This window comes from Maniola hyperantus, chromosome 25 (genome assembly GCF_902806685.2).
Source record: "Maniola hyperantus chromosome 25, iAphHyp1.2, whole genome shotgun sequence".
Classification (NCBI taxonomy): Eukaryota; Metazoa; Arthropoda; class Insecta; order Lepidoptera; family Nymphalidae; genus Maniola; species Maniola hyperantus.
Genome location: NC_048560.1, coordinates 853,772 through 878,662, shown reverse-complemented (window position 1 = coordinate 878,662; position 24,891 = coordinate 853,772). Strand labels below are relative to the sequence as shown.

Genomic DNA, 24,891 nt, shown 5'->3' with positions numbered 1-24,891 from the left:
AGAAAATTGACGTTGCAGTCAACAATAAGTGTTATGGTTTCTTTCCAATCAGATATGTCATTCACATTTATTTTTAAAAGCACTGGATTTACTTATTTAATGAAAAAAAAATTTGCGATAATCCTAGGCCATGTTAGTCCATTAAGTAATAATAGTAAAAAAAGCTGTCATCCGGATTTTCCATCAATTTTTTTGTTTATTTTTTATTTTTTTTACTTCTTACAAAATATGGACCACAGGAAAAATACGCAATTTAGAACAAAAAACCCTTTAGTATTTTGTGAAAAATATTTTATATTATTTTAAAATCTAAAGGCATTTTCTATTAAATAAATGTATATCAAAAGATTTTAGAATCAAAACTTATCTACCTATGTATGTGTTGGTAACAATTAAAAAACTAACTAACTACTTATTTTGAGACCTCAGAACTAGTGCGCCAATTTAGTTTAACTCCTATATATAAATAATAATGTAAAACTTTTTTGTTATTATATTTTCTTGACTTTTAACGAGATTATACATCAACTTTTTCTATAAGCGAAAAAAAAATTAATTTTCGTTCAAAAATAATTTTATTTTTTAAATACATATTTCAAACATTTAAATATGTTAATCTAACACTTTTTGGCTAATGTTTTTGGCTTTAATAGTGTGTAATACTACACAAAATAAAATCAAGCTTAAAGCAAAAATGAAACTATGCATAAAAATGTAGGTATATTTTTCTAGCGTCATTTGGTTTAATTTTTATTTTATATTATAAACAAAAATATACTTAGTATTTAATTTCGGAAAGTGTACAGTTTATATAAGAATATAATATAATATGGTTAAAACTGTTGTTTGCTTTTTCAAGTGAGAGTGTGGTTACTTTGTCAAAAAAGGCGCCTTTTATGTTTGCCTGTAAAAAATTCGCGAAAAAATAAATTTTTATAACAATTTTTAAAAACAAAATTTTAAAATAAAATTTAACTTTTTATACTGTGCGAAAGCATATCTTTTTTAAGAATTACAATAGACTTGCGTCTTTAGACGATGTAAACTCAATTAGATTCAGTTAAATTTTAAAAAAATAATACGAATTTTTCAAGCAAACATAACAGTTCGATAGCCTCTATGGTCCCTACTGTAAGGTTTTAAAATATATGGAATATTTTTTTTTAAAGTCATATTTTTAAAAAACGCATTCATAAAACACTGCAGTCTAAAGTCGACCAAAAATTTTATAAGTAATAATTATTTTCAAGTGAAATTAAGTGAGTAATAGAAGTGTATTTTAATGTGGACATTATTATGCCTTTAATTATATGGGACTTAGGAAACATTCAAGTAAAATACAAACATTTTTTTTCATTTTATGAGAAAAATAATTATTTTAAACAGTATTTATTAAGCTTTTTATCTGTTTTTGAAAATACTGAAGAAAAAAGTTTCCTTCTTGCGATATACTTGAACTACCCATAGTAATACGTATTATTATTAACGGTTATATTAATAACGTTATTATTAACGGTACAGTATTCGGTACAGCATTCGTACCGCTAAAATGTTTCCCTTATGAATCAAAAACGGTTTTTGTAGTCCGTACAATTAAAATTTTGTCGAAAAAAAATTCTGCCGTCCGAAACTGTACCGCACGTATCGTATAGCTTTTGCAATTTTGAAATTTAATACTATTACTTTTTTATTAGGCCGGCAAACAGCTACTGTACAAATTATTATGAATATACTATTGTTTTAATATGTATAGAGAAAAACGGCAGAATATAACTTAAATACAATTATAATAATACATAATATGTTTCATATTAAGACATTTAAATAATTATAAAATCACTATACATACGTTTTAACTACATACAGTTTGTGCAATATAGTTAACCAGCAATTGACTACATTAAAAGAATATCGGATAAGTATACCTTCGAACTACATACTTATTTCACGGTACGGTTCGGTTTCGGTACAATACCGTTACGAAAATTCTAAATTGTTAGATTTTACTTAATATAGCGTGTTGCTTGTGAATTCATCTTTTTTATTACTAGATAACTAGGCTTGCGCTTGAAGACACTCATGCTTAGTGAAAACCGGCCAAGTGCGAGTCAGACTCGCGCACTGAGGGTTCCGTACTACAGATTAGATTATAGACGTATTTTTCGACATTTTACACGATAAATAAAAATAAATAGAAATAAATGGCTTATTTATTTATAAATAACTAGATGATGCCCGCGACTTCATTCGCGTGGAATTAGTTTTTTAAAAATCCCGTGCGAACTCTTTGATTTTCCGTCATAAAAAGTATCCTCCGTTCCGTCCTCGGGATGTAAGTTAACTCTGTACCAAATTTCAACAAAATCGGTTGAACTGTTAACCATGAAAAGCTAGCAGACAGACAGAAAGACACACTTTCACATTTATAATATTAGTATGGAAATAATGTGCCCTATATCCACATTTTGACTTCGTACCGATACCTACCGAACTGTACCGAAACCGAACGGTATCGTTCCGAAACCGGATAAAACTGACTTTTCATGTATCATCGAGTGTTAAAGCAAGCTGGTAACTAAACACATCTTATACTAGTCGCAAAATCTTGTTGCACGCGGGGCAATATGACGTCTTTTGTGGCGAAGCAAACAACAAAATACGTTTTATTGCTTCGCGTGCAGCGAGATATTGCGACCAGTATAGGCTTAAATATAGCCAAATTCAAAAAATAATACCGAATCGACTTAACATTGGTCCGACAACGTCTACACAATTTACAACGCACACATGTCTTTTTCAACACTTTGCATTTTGAAATATACATATAATATAATATGTACAACGACCTACTATGTACTATACACTAGATGGGTCATGAATTTATAGTAAAGGTGGGTCAGGCACTCCTATTACTTAATTCCTACTTATCGCTATCCTAGTTCGACCACCGAGTAAGAGCGAGAGGTCGGACAGTGGACACCACCGGGGTCCGATCTCTCGCTCTAATTTGTTACTCGAAGTGAGATAGCGATAAGTAGGAATTTACTTCAAGTAGGTATTAGGAGTGTTCTATACATAAGTATATAATTCATGGTTGCAACTCGCTTTTCCTAACAACTTGATATATAGCGCGTACATTTTGAGATCTCACTCGCCATTTTAGCCCTGTGTCAACTGTCATGTCTAAAGCACGATTTTATAAAGATGAAACGTGTTTTTGACATGTCAGATGTCATATAATCTAAAAAAAAAGGAAAAGGTGACTGACTGAATGACTGACTGACTGACTGACTGATCTATCAACGCACAGCTCAAACTACAGGACGGATCGGGCTGAAATTTGGCATGCAGATAGCTATTATGACGTAGGCATCCGCTAAGAAAGGATTTTTGAAAATTCAACTCCTAAGGGGGTGAAATAGGGTTTTGATTTTGTAGTCCACGCGGACGAAGTCGCGAGCATAAGCTAGTATAATCTAAAATGGCGAGTGAGATCTCAAAATGTATGCATTATACTAATTTACACTCCATAGACACGATTTTCATTCGGAACGACACATCCAGTGCGTAATACATAAAGATAGTTGAATATGTATTTATATATTTTTTACACAATTAAAAACTAACATCTCTTACAATACATCTGTAGCCACGAAGGTTGGAATTTCGGAAAACTCATTTTAAGGTACATTTCAAAAGACGTAATGCGCGAGGCGGATCTAGCACGCATCTCGGAAGTAACCCCTAACGGCGATTACGCACTGCAGTTCAGTCATCCGAGTTCTATCCGTCATCCGTGAGAATATCTAAGATTATCAGCGATTATCAGCGATTATCTAAGACATATGTCATAAGCTCCCATACAAAACAAAAAGGAACGTATTTTCACGGAGTCGGATCGGATGAGTGCGTAACCGCCGTAACCGCCCCGTTCCCACTTGTCGTTTGTCGGACACACATTTTTATCGGATACTAGCTTATGCTCGCGACTTCGTCCGCGTGGACTACACAAAATTTCGAGCCCCTATTTCACCCCCTCAAGAGTAGAATTTTCAAAAATCCTTTCTTAGCGGATGCCTACGTCATAATAGCTATCTGCATGCCAAATTTCAGCACGATCCGTCCAGTAGTTTGAGCTGTGCGTTGATAGATCAGTCAGTCAGTCAGTCACCCTTTCCTTTTATATATTTAGATTCCAGTGGCAGGGCATTTTATACAGGCTGTAACCAGAACGCTAGCAAAAACAGCGTTATTGTTATACTACCTAAACACAATCCAATACCAATAACCATTTGCCTCATTTTGTAGTTTTAGTGATTTAGTATTTTTCAAACCCGCAATGTATAGCGTGAAAAACTGGGGTCCCCACCTACTTACGCAACTCTCCGAGTGGCCTACTTACGCAACGTTCGTTGACCTCTAGCGTCAGTCAGATGTTTTGTTTGCAACATATCGTAAACATTTAAAAAATAAGACTTTTAAATATTTTTTAACCATTTTGAGTCACCACCCAATCATAAACGAAACTATGTCTTCGAATTGGATTCTGAATGTTTTTTGAAAACATGTTTATGATTGGTGGGTCAATCAAAATGGTTAACGCCCACTGAGATTTTTCTCTCTGTCATTTGTATGGGATTCCGTAACAGAGAGAGCCCTAAACTAACTTTTTTCCGCGGATAATAGGTACAGCAATTGTTGATAACTGGGTCTAAATTAAGACGACTTTCTCTCTGTCCCATAAAAAATAGAATCATTTGTCTCTTTCTCATCTCGCGCTCTTATACTAAACAGTACCCCACATTTCCAACCTCCGTGGCTTGTACTACACCGCAGTATCAGTGGCTAGCTTAAGATGATCTCTTACTAGTAGTCGTGCTCGAGGCCGTTGTTCTGGCCGGGCCTCTGGTCGGGGGTCTGGTTCGGCTGGTGGGGCGGCTTGGGCGGCGCGGGCCCCTTGCCCTGGCCGATCTGCCGCGACGACGAGAAGCACAGCTTCATTACGAACGGGAACTTCGCGCCTGGAAATATTACAAGTGACACATTCATATTTGGTAAAAAAGAAACTGAAAAATTTATCAACATATAAAAAATCTGCCAACTGTCAGTCGTATTTGCATTTTGCACACAAAGGATTCTGTACCATCGTATGAGAAATAAAACTTTTTATTTTCACATAAAAAATGTTTTGAAATTTTCATTATTTGTTGTTATAGCGGCATTCTGTGAAAATTTCAACTCTCTACCTACTGCGGTTTACGAGGTACATCCCACTGACATACATACGGACAGACGGACAGCGGAGGCTTGCTAATAGGGTCCCACTGGTATCTTTCGGGTACAGAACAAAAAAAAAAGGACGTCATTTTCTTAAAAACCTCGTAGGTAATTATCACCATTATTCTTCAACTGACTGTACGAAGTTTGTTTTTTTTATCTAAAAACATAAACCTCCCTTAGGATTGATTCGCCGCAGTCGGGAAAATAAGATGGTACCTGGGTGCTGTATGGTGGCGTGATTACACGCCATGATGGCCATCACGGACTGCGATATGTTCTGGAACTCCATCAGACCCGACGATGACCTGAAAATTATTTTCACCACTAATTATACAAAACCGAGATGTCTTAAAAGCCTCGGGTAAAATTGTAGCAATAAAACAATTTATCAAAAATAGTGAAGAAAACTTGGAAAATCCTGATGAAAATTTGGAAAATTCTTATTAAAAAAATCAATTCGTTCCGTCTGAATGTCAAACGATAAAAAAATCTACGAACAAATCTCTAAGGTGTAGCATCTTCTAGACAAGCGTGATCCAACCTAGACCTGACAATTTCTTTCCACTAAGCATGACTGTTCTGTTATGCATGCGTATCTTGAAAAAAAACCCCTATTTAAAAGCAGTCTAGAAATTCAGGAAATTCCCGGAATTCTCTAGGATGCAAGTTCCGGAACATCCTGAGACATGATACTGGTACAGTTCACGACAGTTAGGGAACTTCTAACAAAACCTCGAGGCTACGACGTCACTGGCAGACGTCAAATGTTAGTACATTTGACGTAGGTAGCCCTAAAATAGCCCGCCCTATTTTGCTTTGATTTTACGTCACCATAGCCTAATATTTGACATATCGTCGATTCAGGATCAAACCGAGAGTTCCCTCACTGGTACTGTGGAATAGTCCTCACCTCTCACTCTTGAGCGGGAACTTGGAGATGGTGTGCGGCGGAGTGACGCCGTAGTCCTGGAACACCTGCAGCAGCTGCTCGTCTGATACGTCTGGAGGGGTGTTGAAGAAGTGCAACACCTGGGAAAAACACAATTACTATAAATAGGGGAGGAGATCAAAATCCGCTGCAAGAATGTAATAACCTAAGATTTTTTTAAAAATCAATATTGGGAGTTGTTAGCATTTGTCGTGATTCAATCTTTATAATCATCATCATGAACCAATAGACGTCAATGCTGGATATAGGTCTCTTGCATGGACTTCCACACGCCACGGTCTTACGCCGCCGCCGTCCAGCGGTTTAGTGTTCCTGAGTATAGAGGAAGCGGTTGTTCTTATTTCTGACGTAGTCTTCGTCAAGTCCCTACTTGTTACCTAGCTCTGTCTCTATCTAAAGGGTTAAGAAAGAAAAGAAAAGAAGAAAGATCTCTTACCTTTGAAGGAGGCTGTATCCGGTTCTTGTGTATGGAAGCGGGCGTGAGGAACCGATTGTTCTTGTTGCCGACGTAATCTTTGAACGAGGGACTCTTGTCTGGGAGGGGATAGGGGTTCATCACTTCCGATAAGTACGCCTGTTTTGAGAATCTGGAAACCAAAAAGTATAATCTAAATATATAGGTAAAAGGAAAAGGTGACTGACTGACTGACTGACTGAGTTTAAAGTACAGAACGGATCGGGCTGAAATTTGGCATGCAGATAGCTAAGTATTATGACGTGGTTAATAAAATCGACCCGTGGTATTAAATTAAATTATGTATGGTTGTGCGTTGCACTTACAAAGGTACTTATCAGGGTTAAAAATTCAATGTTCAATTACAAAGTTATTCTTCAGCAATCATCATTGTTATCTTAATTATTATCAACCGATAGATGCCCACTGCTAGACATAGCTCAACGGTTAAAGAAGCGGACTGAAATACATACGAAAGGTCACCGGTTCAAATCCCACCCGTTGCACTATTGTCGTACCTACTCCTAGCACAGGCTTTACGCTTAGATGGTGGGGAAAGGGGAATATCATGATAAACATGGCCACTATTCTTTAAAAAAAATCTAGTGAAGGTCTTTTAACGCCGCGCTTTTCGTATGAGGTGGCCATTCAAGCACTTTGGGATGCAAACGTAGGTAGATCCTTTTTTTATATTACTCGGGCTACTTCTGACTTTGCTTAGGCTTAAGACAGATTTAAAACGAAACGAGACGAGAATCCGTCTCGTTTTAACTCAAACTTGAGTCTGAGCAAAGTCATAGTGCTATCTATAGATTTCAGCCTCAGTACGTACGCGAGTGTGAGCGTGTAGTCTCCGACCGTGACATTGTTCAGGTTCTGCACGCATCTCTCCACCGACACCCCGTCCCCCATCTGTACCATGGCGGTACCTTCTTTCGTTTTCAAGAACTTTATCTGCAACAGGTACAATTAACACATTTGTCTCCAATACAACTAATATAGTTCTTGCATTTGAAAGAGCGCGTGCATGCGCGTCTTTATTAAAAATTAAATTTAAACTTTATTTTTTCGGTAGTTAAGATCATTTCCCATAGCAAAAATTTGCATGTCACTGACGAAACCTTAAAATTTTTGTCCATCTTCAAATCCTGCAATACTATTTTTATAAGCAGCATCGGCTAAATTCGTTTTTAAGTGCCAATAAAATACAGACCTTATTACTTCACGTTAAGATTTTAAACACAAGAACAAGAGACTCGCGCTATCTCGCTCATAATTCACGCGTACAAAACATGGCGCGTAGACAACAACCAATAGCGGACGGACGCGCGCTATGATTGGCTGAGATATTTTTAATAAGATTTCTGCATCAGTGTAACTTGTAACTTCGTGATGACCACGACCATTCTGCCAAGAGTGTTACGACGAAGAAGAAGAAGAAGAAGAAGAAGAAGTAACTTATAAAAGTAGTACTACTGTATTTTTATACTTCAAAAATCTTGTTATTTCCACTCTAAAGCATATAAAAAGAAGGTAAAGCGACTCACTCTGACGACGTTCCCGTAGAGGCAGCAGAGGTTGAAGAGACGGTCCGCGTTGACGGTGGCGGGGTCCAGCCCGTACACCATCATCACCGCGCCCTGCTGTGGAGGAGCGCCCTACGTACACATCACCGCTCTCAGACACACAATACAACTATAATACTATATATTATACAGGTGTAACCAGAACGCTAGCAAAAACTTAGCGTTTTTTTATACTATCTAAACACAATCCAATACCAATAACCATTTGCCTAATTTTGTAGTTTCAGTGATTTTGAATTTTTCAAACACGCAATGTGCAAAACTGGGGTCAATGCCCACCTACTTGCGCAACGTTCGTTGGCCTCTAGCGTCGCGTCGGTCAGATGTTTTATTTGCAATATATCGTCAACTTTTACAAAATATAGGAATTTTTTTCTCGCGTTTTTTTGTGGTAGGATCATATCAGTAATCATCAGTACTATCACTTGTCTTCGTTTTTGCCAGCGTTCTGGTTACACCCTGTATATTACATAATAATGTCCTCCCGCCCGAATTTCAGCCACGGACAGCCAATCTCCATAGAAATTCGCCAACTGCGCGAGAGATATTATAGACACAAGTGTGTGCACAAACACAGGTGCACTCTCTGCACTCGCTGTTGCAATGTCTTACATTACGTGAGGTGTGAAAAGTAAGAGCATTCAATGCAGGGGTAATAATTTTTTCACCTTGAGCGCTCCTAGATACGCTCGGGAGGTACTCTATTGTCTAATTACTTTTTTGCTTTATTCCTTAGAACTTAGGGTTTATTATTGTGTGACTTGCAATGGTGCCAACATATTACTCACGCGTCAAGTTACGATTAACCGACAAGTTAGCTCTTGATTGCTATCTAACCTAAGTATCTGTAACTGACGATGTAGTTTAAGGCGGAAGCGGGCTAATCTAGAACGGTTTAAACCCATAGCCCTAAATGGTTTCAATGTCAAAAATGTTACAAATAAGGTCATATTGTATAGGTATGTTACTCACTTGCGACTCTAGTCTAGAATCAAATACCTGATTCTGTGGCGGCATGGGGTGGTGCATGGGGGGCGGGGGGACAAACCCCTCCCCGCCGTACCCCTCCGGGCCGTACCCGCGTCCGTCGCGCTGGAATAGAGTTATCTAAATACATATATAAAACCGGTCAAGTGCGAGTCGGACTTGCACGCAAAGGGTTCCGCACCATCGTACAAGATATTTTAACACTTATGTGCAACACTGCAAGTTAATCACGTAAAGCGCCATCTATATACGGTTTAGTAGATGTCGGTGAACATTTTGTTTGTCACGTTATTAAATTTTATTCAAACATATTTATTGCTTAGTACTATGACAAAGAATAAAAAATACAGAATGTACTTAAAAACAAATGTAATGACAAATTCACGGTTTTCGGATTTTTTTCCTTTACTTGTTCTTTAAGATCTACCTACCAGCTCGATCATTAAGGTGCTAAACGAGGTTTGGCTTTTGACTGTACATGATTCGTATTTCTTACTTACCGGATGGTGTGGTGGGGGCGGGCCGTGTCTGTCTTTCATCATGCCGGGAGGCGGAGGACCGCCGCTCCCGAAGTCCATGTCTGAAATACCAAAACCAATAGGGTATTTTAAACCAAGTGAGAAAAAAATCTAAAAATGTATAAACAAAATAGTATTAATTAAAATAAATAAATAAATAATCATTTATTTCAGACCAGTCTTAGTCCATATTTAAATTTACAGCTATATATTTATTAGCAATAAGCAATCGAAAAATGTTTTTTTAAAAATCTAAATATATAAAACGAAAAGGTGACTGACTGACTGATCTATCAACGCACAGCTCAAACTACTGGACTGAGCAGGCTGAAATTTATCATGCAGATAGCTATTATGACGTAGGCATCCGCTAAGAAAGGATTTTTAAAAATTCAACCCCTAAGGGGTTGAAATAAGGGTTTGAAATTTGTGTAGTCCACGCGGACGAAGTCGCGAGCATAAGCTAGTTAATAATATAATCGAAAATGTTAATTTCAGTTTATAAAATTATATAGTTATGAATTTTCCAATACATTTTGAAGATTTCACTTTTTTATATGTTACTGATGGGTTCGAAACTAGTCGGGTTTACGTCGACTAAATACGTGAGTATAGCCGTCACAATCTATTCTTAATTTTTTTTCTATGTCGATTAAACCTTTATTTATCATTAACTAGATTGATGAAATCACCCACTGCGCAGGTTTAAGATAAATGTCATTATGTCAACTTATTACACTAATTATCCCTTTTACAATATTACATCGTTATCCCTTACGATATTGATTCCCTTTAGGGGGCTTTTATGTAAATGTAATAGGTCGATTTGCCCCATGTCGGTTTAATGGTATTTGAGGACATTTTGATTTGAATACGTTAATATTATGCCTGCGCTATGAAGAGTAGCCTGGGAAAAACCAACAGGTTGATTTATTCATTGGGGAAATGCGACGAAAAATTAGTGTAACCAGACGATCGTAATTATTCGAATATGTCTGAATTTTCGGCTGCCGTTTATATTTTTACATGGTACATTTTTCATCACTCTTTCTCTCTCCCTAAATGAACTTAGGTATAAAAGATATTCTAGCGCAAAAGAGACGGCCCAAAACTGACCCAGAGTCGTTTCAAGTTTGTATAGTGGAAAATACCAAGAGACCTAACTATATAAATCTACTAAAATTACTATAGTATTTGAAAGACATAAATAGAAACCTAGGAACTAGCGGGGTTTTTTACTAACATCTTTTAGGAAGATATCTTTAGTGAGATGTTAGGGTACTGAATACGCAATAAATAACCCCACTATCTAGGGTCAAAAATAATATTTATTATTATTAATTTACACAGGAAAACCAACCCCAAGGTAAAATTTTCAACGTGACGCATAAACTTTTTTTTCTGGGGCAAACAATGTATTGGGGAATGACATTAAAGAAGGCTGTGGGAGTGACCATCTCCTTTACTAGCTTTTAAGCTAATCGGTTTTTGTTTCAGGGTTTCGTAACCGAAGGGTGCCGACGGTACCCTTTTACTAAGCCTCCGCTGCCCGTCCGTCCATCCGTGATCCGTCTGTCTGTCAGCGGGCTGTATCTCGTTATACGTCTGTCTGTCAGCGGGCTGTATCTCGTGAACCGTAACAGGTAGAGATTCGAAATGTTCACAGAATGAGTATTTCATAAAATCACATTGTTACGAAGCTGTGATAGCCTAGTGGTACGGACGTCCGCCTTCTAATCGGAGGTCGGGTGTTCGATCTCGGGCACGCACCTCTAACTTTTCGGAGTTATGTGCGTTTTAGGTAATTAAATATCACTTGCTTTAACGGTAAAGGAAAACATCGTGAGGAAACCTGCATGCCTGAGAGTTCTCCATAATGTTCTCAAAGTTGTGTGAAGTCTGCCAATCCGCACATGGTCAGCGTGGTAGACTATGGCCAAAACCCTTCTCACTCTGAGAGGAGACCCGTGCTCTGTAGTGAGCCGGTGATGGGTTGATCATGATGATGGCCCCTTATTATATGTACCAGAGGGACCAGACGGCCGTTATTATTCGGACCTGTCTGGATTTTCGGCCATCGGAAGTTATGTTAATTTATTAGGAACTAACTGATGCCCGCGACTGCGTCCGCGTGAAATGAGGTTTTCCCGTGGGAACTCTTTTTCGGGATAAATAGTAGCCTGTCCTTCCCCGGAATGTAAACTAACTCTGTACCAAATTTCATCAAAATCGGTTAAACTGTTGGACCGTGAAAAGCTAGCAGGCAGACAGACAGACAGACACACTTTCGCATTTATAATATTACTATGGAGTATGGATTTTGAATAAATAAAGATTAATAGACAGGTAGAAGTAAATTATACACTGTAGTAATCTGTTGTAAAAAATAATTAAAATAGTTTTATTGGTATCCTTAGATAATCGCGATGATTATACAATACATACACGAATAACAAATCTCTTTTTAGGGTTCCGTACCTCAAAAGGAAAAACGGAACCCTTATAGGATCACTTTGTTGTCCGTCTGTCTGTCAAGAAACCTACAGGGTACTTCCCGTTGACCTAGAATCATGAAATTTGCAGGTAGGTAGATCTTATAACTGACATTTGGGGAAAAATCTGAAAACCGTGAATTTACGGTTAGATCACACAAAAAAAATTAAATTGTGGTCATGAACTAATAATTAGTATTTTCAACTTTCGAAGTGAGATAACTATATCAAGTGGGGTATCATATTATGAAAGGTCTTCACTTGTACATTCTAAAACAGATTTTTATATTTTTATGCATCATAGTTTTTGAATTATCGTGCAAAATGTCGAAAAAAATACGACTGTAGTACGAAACCACCTCATTGCGCGAGCCTGACTCGCACTTGGCCGGTTATTTTTAAATAAAACTGCTGTAGTAAAACGTCAAACACATAAGAAAGTAGCTGAGTAGCCTACGCAACATGCAAGGATTTTTGGATTATGAAGATTTTTTGAAATGAAAGTCTGTATTTGCTATAACGGTTTATTGTGTCTTATGTTTACATATAATGTAGAAGTACAATATGTTTACATACTAGGTATAATGTAGAAGAATTCATTTGTATAGAAACGTTCAACTGTAATTATTTTTTCTATAAAAATAATTTTCGAAAATATATACCTATTAACGTATAGCATAATTTGACGTTCCGTGATCCGTCAGATTTGTAAATATAGTTGAACATTTCTAAATGAACAGAGTATATAATAGACTTGGAGCCTGTGAGGGCCAGACCTTCGTTATTTTATAAAAGCGGAAAGTTTCTCTGCGCATTGTTCCCAATACTGGGAGGAACGATCAGCGACCATGTAGTTTGGATCATGGTGACTTTGGGAGATAACAGGTAACAAAGGTGTAAAATTTCTTACGTTAAAGTGTAATTTTGTATATTTTCTTCGGAATAGTATTAGAAATCACGTCCACACATTAAAAAAAAAATATTAGCCCTAATATTTTAAATACACATCAAAATTGCGAACCGGCAGGAATCGAACCCGCGTCTCCTGGGATCGCGCCCGACGCTCTAAACACTAAGCTACATCCCGCTTACTGCCAGTGACGAAATTTGTAATGTGTATGCACACTCAGTACTGAAGCGACTGTTTTCTGCATCTAGTAGCGACATCTTTTTGCAGTTATCGAAACTACTTTCAAAGGCCCATATTACAATGCAATTATTTAGAAATTTCCTTCAAGTGTAGGTGAAACACTATAAAAATTATAAAATATTAGCCCTGTTAATTATGACTAACTAAGCGAAAAAGCTTGTGCTAGGACTGGGTACGACAATAGTGCAACGGGTAGGGGTTGAACCGGCGACTTTTCGGACTTCAGTCCGATCCTTAACCGTTGAGCTATTGAGGCTTAGACACATTGCCAGACGCTAAGTATCGTGGCAGCGCCCCGCCAGACATCCAAGACATATTAAAGTTTAAGGATGTCTGGCATTGCATGACGTGATATTTTCTAATACTCAAGAGTGTAAGAGCCTCAATAGCTCAACCGGTATAGGAGTGGACTGAAAACCGAAAGGTCGACGGTTCAAACCCCGCCCGTTGCACTATTGTCGTACCTACTCCTAGCACAAGCCTGACGCTTAATTGGAGAGGAAAGGGAATTTAACATGGCTAATATTCTTTTTAAAAAAATACTATTCCGAAGATGTAATATAAAAAAAAATAAACTTTATACTTTGACGAAAGATTTTATACGCCTTTGTTACCTGTTATCTGCCAAAGTCACCGTGATCCAAACTTCATAGTCGCTGATCAACTAGTAGATAGTTGGGGACAAAATGCAGAGAATTGTAGACTGTAGTGTATACAATGTTCTAATCTTAGTGTACTAAATATTACATGTCTTGATTTGTATATAATGTTTTAAACGACGTAATATGTAATAGTATAGTACTTACATAGTATGTTTAGAGATTTGATACACATATTGTCAATATAACTACAGGGTTAGAACACACAAACCGACATATAGCATTAAACTGAATATGTGCTAGATGTCCGATAGTTAATATAAACTTTAATTTTTAAAAGTTACTCAATCCAATGCTTTATGTCGATCAACATAAACACAACACATACTTAGATCTAAGGTCATACAAGTAGGTACATATATTACACACTAGCATTGCAGCTATTTACCGGTTCCCATATTATCATACTAATAACTAATGGTTGATAGTAATCCTACACCGACAAGCGACAAGCAAGTCTAATATATTGTCTACTTGAAAAGTTCTAGCAGTTGATACAAGATTGAAAAACAAGAAACCAATTAAAACCAAAACAAAATATTATGTAGAAGAAGACAAACAGTTTAGAAATTAAGATGAGCATGGATGAAAAGTAAAGATAAGAATAGAATAGAACAGAAGAACAAAAGAGAAGGATAAGTTGGTTAAGAAGAGGATAAAACCAGAAAGTTAAGGAGAGACGAGGATAAAAAATCAGCAAAGAGAGTAAATGTAGAAGAATAGAATAAAAAATACGAACAGAGAGGAAAAAACGAAAAGATTATTAATTTGTTATGTTACCTCAAGTTAACCTACATGAAATACGAGTACATGGGGAAAGGGCCTGTTGTCTTGAAACATCTACTCCTAGCACAAGCCTGACGCTTAGTTGGAGAGGAAAGGGGAATATTAGTCATTTAACATGGCTAATATTCATTAAAAAATAAAAAATAAAAGATGTTTGAATTTGATTAATTTTTTACTGATTGATTCGATTTTGAGCAAACAACTCTAATTATATAGGAACCGGTAAATATTTATTTATATTATGTATAGGGACTGGTAAACATTCAAATATACGAACAATATAAAGGGTCGGTAGCAATCTCATTCAATACACAACGCCCATGTTACAAACCGTTAGCCGCGTGGTCGCAAGAGTGCTGGCTGTGCTGGCTGTGCTGGCTGCAGGAGTCTTCGCTGCACGGCCTGGACTGTTGCGTTGTCGCTGTGGCGGGATCTGGCGATAGTCCATATTGTGGTTAAGTCCTGAATCACACATTTCTTCTATAATAGAAAACATAGTATCTTTACTTGGAATATTATTTTCCAAAATGCTTTTCGTAACTTCTTAATTACTAAAAACCTTTCTTGATCCTTTCGCTACTAAGCGACAATACCGTCCTTTGTATTCTACTCCCTCCTTCTTGTTTTGTTATGTATGTCTGTTCTTTAGTTGGTGTTGTAATGTACAGATAAAAGGTGTCTTCCCTTTTATTGTTTTTTTTATCTATGTCTGTTATTTAGTTGGTGTTGTGGTGTACAGATAAAAGATTTCCTACCTTTTTTTGTTCTTTTTATCTATGTCTGTTCTTTAGTTTGTGTTGTGGTGTACAGATAAAATGTTTCTTCCCTTCTTCTTGTTCTTTTTATCTATGTCGGTCCTTTAGTTTATATTATGGTGTACAGATAAAAAGTTTCTGCCCTTCTTCTTGTTTTTTTTATCTATGTTTGTTCTTGAGTTTAAGTTGTGGTGTACAGATAAAAGGTTTCTTCCCTTTTTTTTGTTCTTTTTATCTATGTCTGTTCTTTAGTTGGTGTTGTGGTGTACAGATAAAAGGTTTCTTCCCATTTATTGTTCTTTTTATCTATGTCTGTTCTTTAGTTGGTGTTGTGGTGTACAGATAAAAGGTTGCTTCCCTTTTATTATTCTTTTTATCTATGTCTGTTCTTTAGTTGGTGTTGTGGTGTACATATAGAAGATTTCTTCCTTTCTTCTTGTTCTTTTTATCGATGTCTGTTCTTTAGTTTGTGTTGTGGTGTACAGATAAAAGGTTTCTTCCCTTTTTTTATTCTTTTTATCTATGTCTGCTCTTTAGTTGGTGTTGTGGCGTACAGATAAAAGGTTTCTTCTTTTTTTATTTACGTATATGTGTTTAATACGCAAAAGAGTAATTTTTAAATGTTTAGTGCATTACCCTATTTTGTATATTATGAGGTCACTTAAGACATTAATTGGATTTATTGTGAGTTACCTTTTTACCTTTACCTTTACCAATGTAATGATCACAATGTATTTTAGAGACCAACTTTAATATAGTATAGGGTATGAGGCGGGGGAATGCCCCGCACGTGATGCGAGCTCGCCCACACAGGGTAAGCGCGGGGGCTGTGCGGGGCGTCCCCTCCCCGATTGCCATTTCAACCTGTCGCGTACTATAGATGTTTATAAATTACAGCAGAATTGAGAGAGCGTATTATTTTTATAAAATATTAATATTAATAGAAGCATCCGATGTAAATATTGAGAGCTTTCAAATAATTACACAGGTCAAAAGCGCATGCTTTTAAACAATTAACGGAGTTTATACATATCTGTGTAGGCAACGTAGATATTGGTTTATTAAGGGTACCACAGACGTCCGCTTTTTGTTCGATATCGATTTTATTGACAACGAAAGACGATATCGAATACGATTCGATAGAATGGTACGAACTACGAGTAAATCGATTTGTTTTCATACTATAGCGAGTTTGATGAAATACGTGATCGATTTGTTTTCCGCTGAGTTGCGACAAAGCCTATTGTTTTGTCGGGATTCATGTTTTTTATGATTTTTAACCTCTATTCGAATAGATTTTATTATTTTTGTGATTTTTAAACAAATTCGCAAATTACGCTTGTCCGTGTATTCGCTCATAACTTCGAAGCTTCTGAATAAAGGAGACGGTCCAGAACTGTATAGAGTATGGGTTCTTGTACCAGTAATAAATTAAAATAAAATAAAATAATGAATCATTTTTGATTGATCAAATCCACGAAGTCGTCTTTATTTCGGTGGTAATATTATTAACTAGCTGATGCCCGCGACTTCGTACGCGTGGATTTAGGTTTTTTAAAAATATCGTGGAAACTCTTTGACTTCCCGTGATAAAAAGGAGCCTAATGCCTATGTCCGTCCCCAGGATGTAAGCCAACTTTTTAGCAAATTTCATCGAAATCGGTTAATCTGTTGGGCCGTGAAAGGCTAGCAGACAGACAGACAGATAGACAGACAGACACACTTTCGCATTTATAATATTAGTATGGTAGTATGGATGGATTTATAATTAGGTAAGCGGAAACCTCAATATCACTTGCTTGAACGGTGAAGGAAAACATCGTGAGGAAACCTGCAAGCCTGAGAGTTCTCCATAATGTTCTCAAAGGTGTGTGAAGTCTGCCAATCCACACTTGGCCGGCGTGGTAGACTATGGCCAAAACCCTTCTCACTCTGAGAGGAGACCCGTGCTCTGTAGTGAGCCGGCGATGGGTTGATCATGATGAAGCGGAAACCTAACCATGCGAAGCAATGGGAAAGTAGCATGTCAAAATTAATAAACTTTTAGGTAACCGGGGCGAGTCAGTTTGTTAAAAAAACTATCATACCAGTATAGCGTGTTTCCATCTTATACTGCATGCGAGGGTCACTTACCATCAAATGAAGTACCTGAAATCAATTAATGATTTATGTTGTTAAATCAGAAATAGACAAGTTTAAATAAATTAAAATTAAATATATTTAAACGTTATATTAGTGACAGAGAGGATACATCGATCAATACACGCGCCAAGGAAAAGGAGATAACTGGCTAATATTTGCTCTAATGACAATTAAAATAGATGTAGTATTATCATCATCATCATCAACAACCCAACGCCAGTCCATTATTCAGCACAGATCTCATTTCAGAATGAGAAGGGGTTAGGTCATAGTCCACCACGCTGGACAAATGCGGATTGGAAAACTCACAGGCATGCAGGATTCCTCACAATGGTGTGCTTTAAGACGTTGCAGACAGAACCAACATGAAAATTCTGAAGATTCTAGCTAGACCCAGCGATTGGCGCTGTCCGTCGGTATATCAGTCAGTTTCTCTTATTTAGGGTACCGTATCTGAAGGGTGCCAACGGGACCCAATTACTCTACTGTCCGTCCGTCTGTCTGTCAGCGGGCTACATCTCTGAATTGAAATTTTCACGGAATGTATATTTCTGTTGCCGCTACAATAACAAATACTAAAAATTTCAAAATGGTTGCCATGAAATTTTTTGTCAAGTGTTATTTCTTGTACGGTGGTACACGGAACCCTTCGTGTACGAATCCGACTCGCACTTGACCGAGATTTTATGTATAAATAGCTGCCCTATTCTCCTAGTTTTTAGTTTAGATCTCTACAATAGATACAAAACCGATCAAAACTGACTAGCCACTTTTCGACTTGGGTATAAATCAAAACTGGCAATAAATTCCGATGCGATGTATCCAGTGCTGCCAGCGTTAAATAATTCATACAAGTGTAACAGCCTGTGTTGCCAGGACGCGAGCGGATTCCACAATTTATAGAAAGAGAGACGCCGGACGATTTATTAAAGTGTAATACATCATCATCATGCTCAACTCATCGCCGACTCACTACAGAACACGCCTTTCAGAGTGAGAAGGGTTTTGGCTATATTCTACCACGCTGGCCAAGTGCAAATTGGTAGACACCACATTACACTTGCCGAAGCTGTGATAGAAATTGGTGAAGGAAAACATAGTGAGGAAACCTGCATAAGAGTTCTCCATAATGTTCTCAAAGGTATGTGAAATCTGCCGATCCGCACATGGCCCCACATGACTATGGCCAAAACCCTTCTCACTCTGAGAGGAGACCCGTGCTCTGTAGTGAGCCGGCAATGGGTTGATCATGGTGATGATGAAATAATTTGGACCTAAGAAAATACTTTAAACAATTCATTCACCCGCTCTCATACTAATAGTGGACACGTGAACTCTAACGGAAATGGTGGAAATATGACGAAAATCCGTTAGTTTTTCCCGAACCCCAATATTTTCGTTTTTATTTTGCCGCTATTTTATTTAACGGTCAACTCGCCGTGCCGTGTGTAAGGCAATTGGATTGCTCGGGTGCTTTTGGAAAAACTACCCACACACAAATGAAAATGTATTTTATTTAGGATTTTTTTTATTTTTATGACGCATTGCTGCAAGAGCCGTTGCAAATTTTTTTTAAATAGAGATAGCGTGTAAACGAGCATCTGACGTTAAGTGATTACCGCCGCCCATGAACATTTGCAGCACCAGAGGAACCGCCGATGCGTTGCCGGCCTTACAGGAATTACTTGGTCCGCCCCTTGAATAACCCCATGATGTAATCTAGTGGGAACACCGCCGATGGCAGTTGGTTCCACAGTTTGCATGTGCGTGGAAAGAAGGATCTGGCACAACGGACGGACAAGTGCAGCAGACACCCAGGTGGTGAGGGAAAACGCGAATAGTGAGAAATCGTAATAGGTTATAGGTCAAAATTTCGGTACCTGTTCAGTGTTCAAGAGGTGCGAGTCATACCTGTGCGTTTTAAGTAATTAAAATAATTTAATTTAATTTAATTTATTTTATTTTATAGAGACAAACAGTTACAATTAGTTAACTAGATAGTATATATATATATAAACACTTAAACCAAAGCAGTCTCCAATGAGAAATTAACACTTATAATAAAGAATTATGTCCACAACACACGGGCATAGTATGCGTATGAAAAACTAGGCACAGAGTATTTAAAACTAACTAGGTAGGTAAACTTATGGAACACAGAACTGAAATCGACTAAAGTATAAACTATAACTAGGCAGAATTTGATATAACATCCTTAATTGCTAATTTATACCTATGGAGAGAGAGATGAAAAATATCACTTTTCGCGAATAGATGATTAGCTTGGTTGCAACTTCGTCGTATGAATGTGTTATAAACGGTGAATAAAAACACCGTGAGGAAACCGGCATGCCTGAGAATTCTCCGTAATGTTCTCAAAGGTGTGTGAAGTCTGCCAATCCGAACTCCGAAAAGTTAGAGGTGCGTGCCCAGGATCGAAGCCTGGACCTCCCAATTAGAACGCCGAAGTCTTAACCACTAGGCTATCACCGCTTCTTCAGAAGGTACATCATTATTACTAATAATGATAATTTATTATTATACGAAAGTAAGGCGAACATTTTCCATCATTCGTTCAGAAATATAATAAAAAAACTCTGAAATTTTAATTAGGTAAAAAAACTTTGTAAATATGTCCCTTAAAAGCATAATAAATATGACGGTGTAATTTATTATCAACTACGAAAAACGAAGACACGTAAAGCTTACGACAGAAAGGACGATGTGGTACAAAAAATAAGTGGTTTCACTATTTTTACGCTATCACAGAATACTTCGGTACCTTCAGGTACAGGTACTCACTCCGCAAAGACGTTTACATAAATAGCGACTCTTTTACAACGCAATAAAGTGCAATTCAGCTCGCACAGCACTGGAGTCTAAAGTTTAACAATGTCTAGGTCTAACTCTAAAGTATCTTTCCACCACTATTTAGAAATTGAAATTTTGATAGAGCATCTTCTTTATAACATACACGAAACGTAACGTACAGCACGCGGCAGAAAGTAATGTACATCGACCTTTAGAAAGACATTTGTAGAGCATTTTCTCTAAAGTTGAGACCGACAAAACGTCACATAGGTATGACAACGCTCTATAAAGCCGAAATGTCATTCTAAAGGGGATGTTCATTACTTTCTGCCGTGTACTGTATACGAAAGGATTTTCGGATATATTACGAGAAAAACCGGGGCGGCGTCAGCGAATAAAATCTATACTAATATTGTAAATACAAAAGCGTGTCCGTCTGTCTATTACCTTTGCACGGCTCATCCCTTAATCGAATTCGAAGATATTTGGTACAGATATAGCTTGCACCCTGGAGACAAACATAGGCTTTTTTTATCCTGAAAAATCAGAGTTCTTAAGATTTTTTAAACCTAAATCTACGAAGGCACGGGCAAATAAAAAATCTAAGTATATAAAAGAAAAAGGTGACTGACTGACTAACCGACTACTGACTGATTGACTAGCAACGCACAGCTTAAGCCTCAAACTACTAGACGAATCGGGCTGAAATTCGGCGTGCAGATAGCTATTATGTCGCAGACATCCGTTAAGAAAGGATTTTTGAAAACTCAACCTATAAGATGATAAAATAATGCTTTAAAATTTGTGTAGTCTACGCGGACGAAGTTGCGAGCATGAGCTAGTAAACGAATAAATCAACAGCTCGTAACAGCCGCTCTAACCTTTCAATAAATCTCTTTGACGCATAATGAATATTCATCAGCAGTCGGAAACGCTACAGTGTTTAATCCTGATTTATAACATCGTGATAATAGTAATATTGTTGTACTTACGTATATTTAAATAATATGTAACCGGTGATTAATATTGTGTATTTATTTATTTGTTTTCGATGGAGAGTGATTTTCTCTATGTGATCAAATCAGAAATGAGAAGAGCCGTAGGAGAACCAGAGCCGACATAGCTCAACGGGTTGCGAAGGTGAAGTAGCAATGGCCAATTTTTTTTAATGGGCAACTCACTCAAGGTTTTTTTCTACTACCTAGCGAATGATATATAGTCGAAGAGCCAATGAATGAAATGCTTAAAGTGTTTATAAAGAGAAAACTAAAGAAGAATTAATACACGGCTGAAACATCAATAAAAACAAACAGTTACCTTGTCATAATATCGCGCGCAAATAGCTTGACAGTCTTTTGTACAGCTGAGCGAACATTATACATAGATGAAGAGCCAATAATAGAAATGATCCAAGTTTTTATAACAAGCAATATGATAAAGAAATAATACACGCCAAAAATCTATAGGTAATCAACAATATCAAAACGAAATGCGCAATAAACTTGTCCTTTTGTATGGTCGAGCGAAAGTTATAGCCTAAGAGCCTGTGTACTGAATGCTCACAAGTCACAACACAATATACACTCATAAAACAGAGTACAATAGAGTATAGACTACTGGAGTACAATAATACACGACACGGTTAACGCGTCAGATATAAACACAAAGGGTATTCGATATCCAAAGTACAACATCGCGCGCCGTCAACTTGTCAGTCTTTTGTACGATCAAGCGAACATTTTGCATGAAAACATTACAGGCTAAGAGCCAGCGCACGAATCGTTCCAAGCGTTTATACAAACAATTTTTTTATAGTAATAATTAAAAGTGTTTTCTCTAATCTAACATAATATTTGAATTAACTGTTGGTATTATACGTGGAATAATGAAAAACATATTTTCTATACTATATCTACTGTCTATACAGGTTTAATTAGAAGGAAAAATTTCAGAAAAAAACTTTATTTCTTCACCGCGACAGCGTCCGCGTGGATTTAGGTTTTAAAATACCCCGTGGAAACTATTTGATTTTTCGGGACCAAAATCCTATGTCATTCCCCGGGCTCCAAGCTATCTCCGTACCAAATTTCGTCCAAATCGGTAAAACAGATGAGCCATGATAAGCTTGCAGACAGACAGACTCTCGCATCTATCATGTTAGTATGGATTCTATAGCGATTTCAGAGTGCAACTTATTTTTCATGTCTATGTCATAACTCATAACATTCTAAAAAGTATACTGCGTCTGTTTCTCGTGTAAAAACGAATCCACTATCTCTTCAACTATTTACATGAAAACATTCACGAAAAATATAAACGCTGCAACGTCGATGTTTCTATTATTTTTTTTGTTTTTTTAGGGTTCCGTACCTCAAAAGAAAAAACGGAACCCTTATAAGATCACTTTGTTGTCTGTCTGTCTGTCAAGAAACCTACAGGGTACTTACTTCCCGTTGACTTAGAATCATGAAATTTGTCAGGTAGGTAGGTCTTATAGCAGACATTACGAGAAAAATCAGAAAATCGTGAATTTGTGGTCACATCACAAAAATAATATTAAGAAGTGTTTTGAACAAATAATTAGTATTTCCAACTGTTTCAACTTATAAAGTAGGACAACTTTACCAAGTATCATATGGAAGGGCTTTACCTGTACATTCTAAAACAGATTTTTATTTATTTTAATGCATAATAGTTTTTGATTTATCGTGCAAAATGACGATAAAATATGACTGTAGGACGGAACCCTCGGTGCGCAAGCCTGACTCGCACTTGGCCGGTTTTTTCATCTCAACCCTCACTTGATAGCGAAACGTTTATACGTTTGCGTCGTGTTTCTGAAATTATTTAACCGACCGAAAGAGCCGAGTTATTATAAAAGAAACCACATGAACATTTTGGAGTTGTACGAGGTAGTATTATGGGTCCGCCGCCACCCGACCTTTTTCGGAAAGCGAGGTGTATTGAGTAATTTTTTTTTAATTCACTATAGGCAGACGCATGACCACAATCACACCTGATGGGAAGTGATAATGTGGCATGAGTTTGGACGCGTTTACCTAGAAGATACCCTTATTTTAAAGATACTCGGATTATACTTGGTACGAAACACAGATCGCGGAAGAGTATTCCAAACATTAGCTATGCGTATGAGGAATGATGATATATTGCAAATAAAACATCTGACTGACATACAGAGGTAAACGAATGTTCCGTAAGTAGGTCACTCGGAGTCAATGCCGCATCGTAGGCGGGGCATTGACCCGAGTTTTGCACGATATACATTGCGGGTTTGAAAAATACTAAATCCCTAACACTACAAAATGAGGCAATGGTTATTGGTATTGGATTGTGTTTAGGTAGTATAGTAGTTTAGATAGTAGACACAGTTTACACGGGATTTTTATAAACCTAAATCCAGGCGAACGAAGGCATCATATAGTTTCACCTTTAGATTAGATTTGTTTCCACTTTAGATTAGATTTGTTTCCACTTTTAGAAATTTGTTAACCTATTTCCTGATATAGAATAGATAAAGATATTACAAAGGAAATGTAGTTAAATGTGATCCGATGAAATGTACTCTATCGTAACATTTACATAATTGGTACACACTAATTTACATAATTCGATTTGAAAACAAAAGGGAACGACGGAGAAAAGCGAGAGGGGGTGACCCCACCCATAAATGAAGGGTATTAGAGACATACTGCCGTACTCAGAGTCACTTAATCGTTACTTAAGTTTAGTTAGAACGAGACAGAGCTCCTTAAGATTGAGTTAAAACGATTAGCGACTCTGAGTACGCCTGATAAACTGCAACCAAAGGAAGAGTATAATATTATGAAAATCGAATTAACGTCTGTTTTTAAAATTGAAAGATGGGTAGACGTTCATCATCATCATCATGATCAACCCATCGCCGGCTCACTACAGAGCACGGGTCTCCTCTCAGAATGAGAAGGGCTTAGGCCATAGTCTACCACGCTGGCCAAGTGCGGATTGGCAGACTTCACACACCTTTGAGAACATGGAGAACTCTCAGGCATGCATAGGTTTCCTTAGGATGTTTTCCTTCACCGTTAAAGCAAGTGATATTTAATTATCGAAGAGTTAGAGGTGCGTGTCCGGGATCGAACCCCCGACCTCTGATAAGGAGGTGGACGCCCTAACCACTGGGCTATCACAGCTTCTGCAGCTGCCACATAATCGGTTTAAAATAGCAAGCTGTTGATTCTCGATAAGCGACTTATACTAGCGTTCCTTAAGGCAATAGGAGTCATTCGCCGAAGCAAAAAATAAACAAGTCTACATAGAGTCGT

The 24,891-nt window shown here is 37.3% G+C and overlaps 1 protein-coding gene across 21 annotated transcripts in view; it reads right to left on the bottom strand.

The window, feature by feature from the left end:
* sm (heterogeneous nuclear ribonucleoprotein L) overlaps positions 1-24,891 on the bottom strand; it is a 369,904-nt gene that overhangs the window by 6,956 nt on the left and 338,057 nt on the right. For 2 of the 21 annotated variants that reach the window (XM_069507183.1, XM_069507186.1), the window contains exons 7-15: positions 15,193-15,294; positions 9,757-9,836; positions 9,242-9,376; positions 8,231-8,341; positions 7,516-7,637; positions 6,666-6,816; positions 6,191-6,309; positions 5,497-5,585; positions 4,868-5,021 (exon numbers count right to left, since the gene is read on the bottom strand). In XM_069507183.1, the coding sequence (XP_069363284.1) occupies positions 4,868-5,021; positions 5,497-5,585; positions 6,191-6,309; positions 6,666-6,816; positions 7,516-7,637; positions 8,231-8,341; positions 9,242-9,376; positions 9,757-9,836; positions 15,193-15,294 (1,063 nt within the window). Of the gene's footprint in view, positions 1-4,867; positions 5,022-5,496; positions 5,586-6,190; positions 6,310-6,665; positions 6,817-7,515; positions 7,638-8,230; positions 8,342-9,241; positions 9,377-9,756; positions 9,854-15,192; positions 15,295-17,749; positions 17,765-24,891 lie in introns of all 21 variants that reach the window. The other 19 variants (XM_069507198.1, XM_069507202.1, XM_069507201.1 and 16 more) reach the window with 17 other exon arrangements.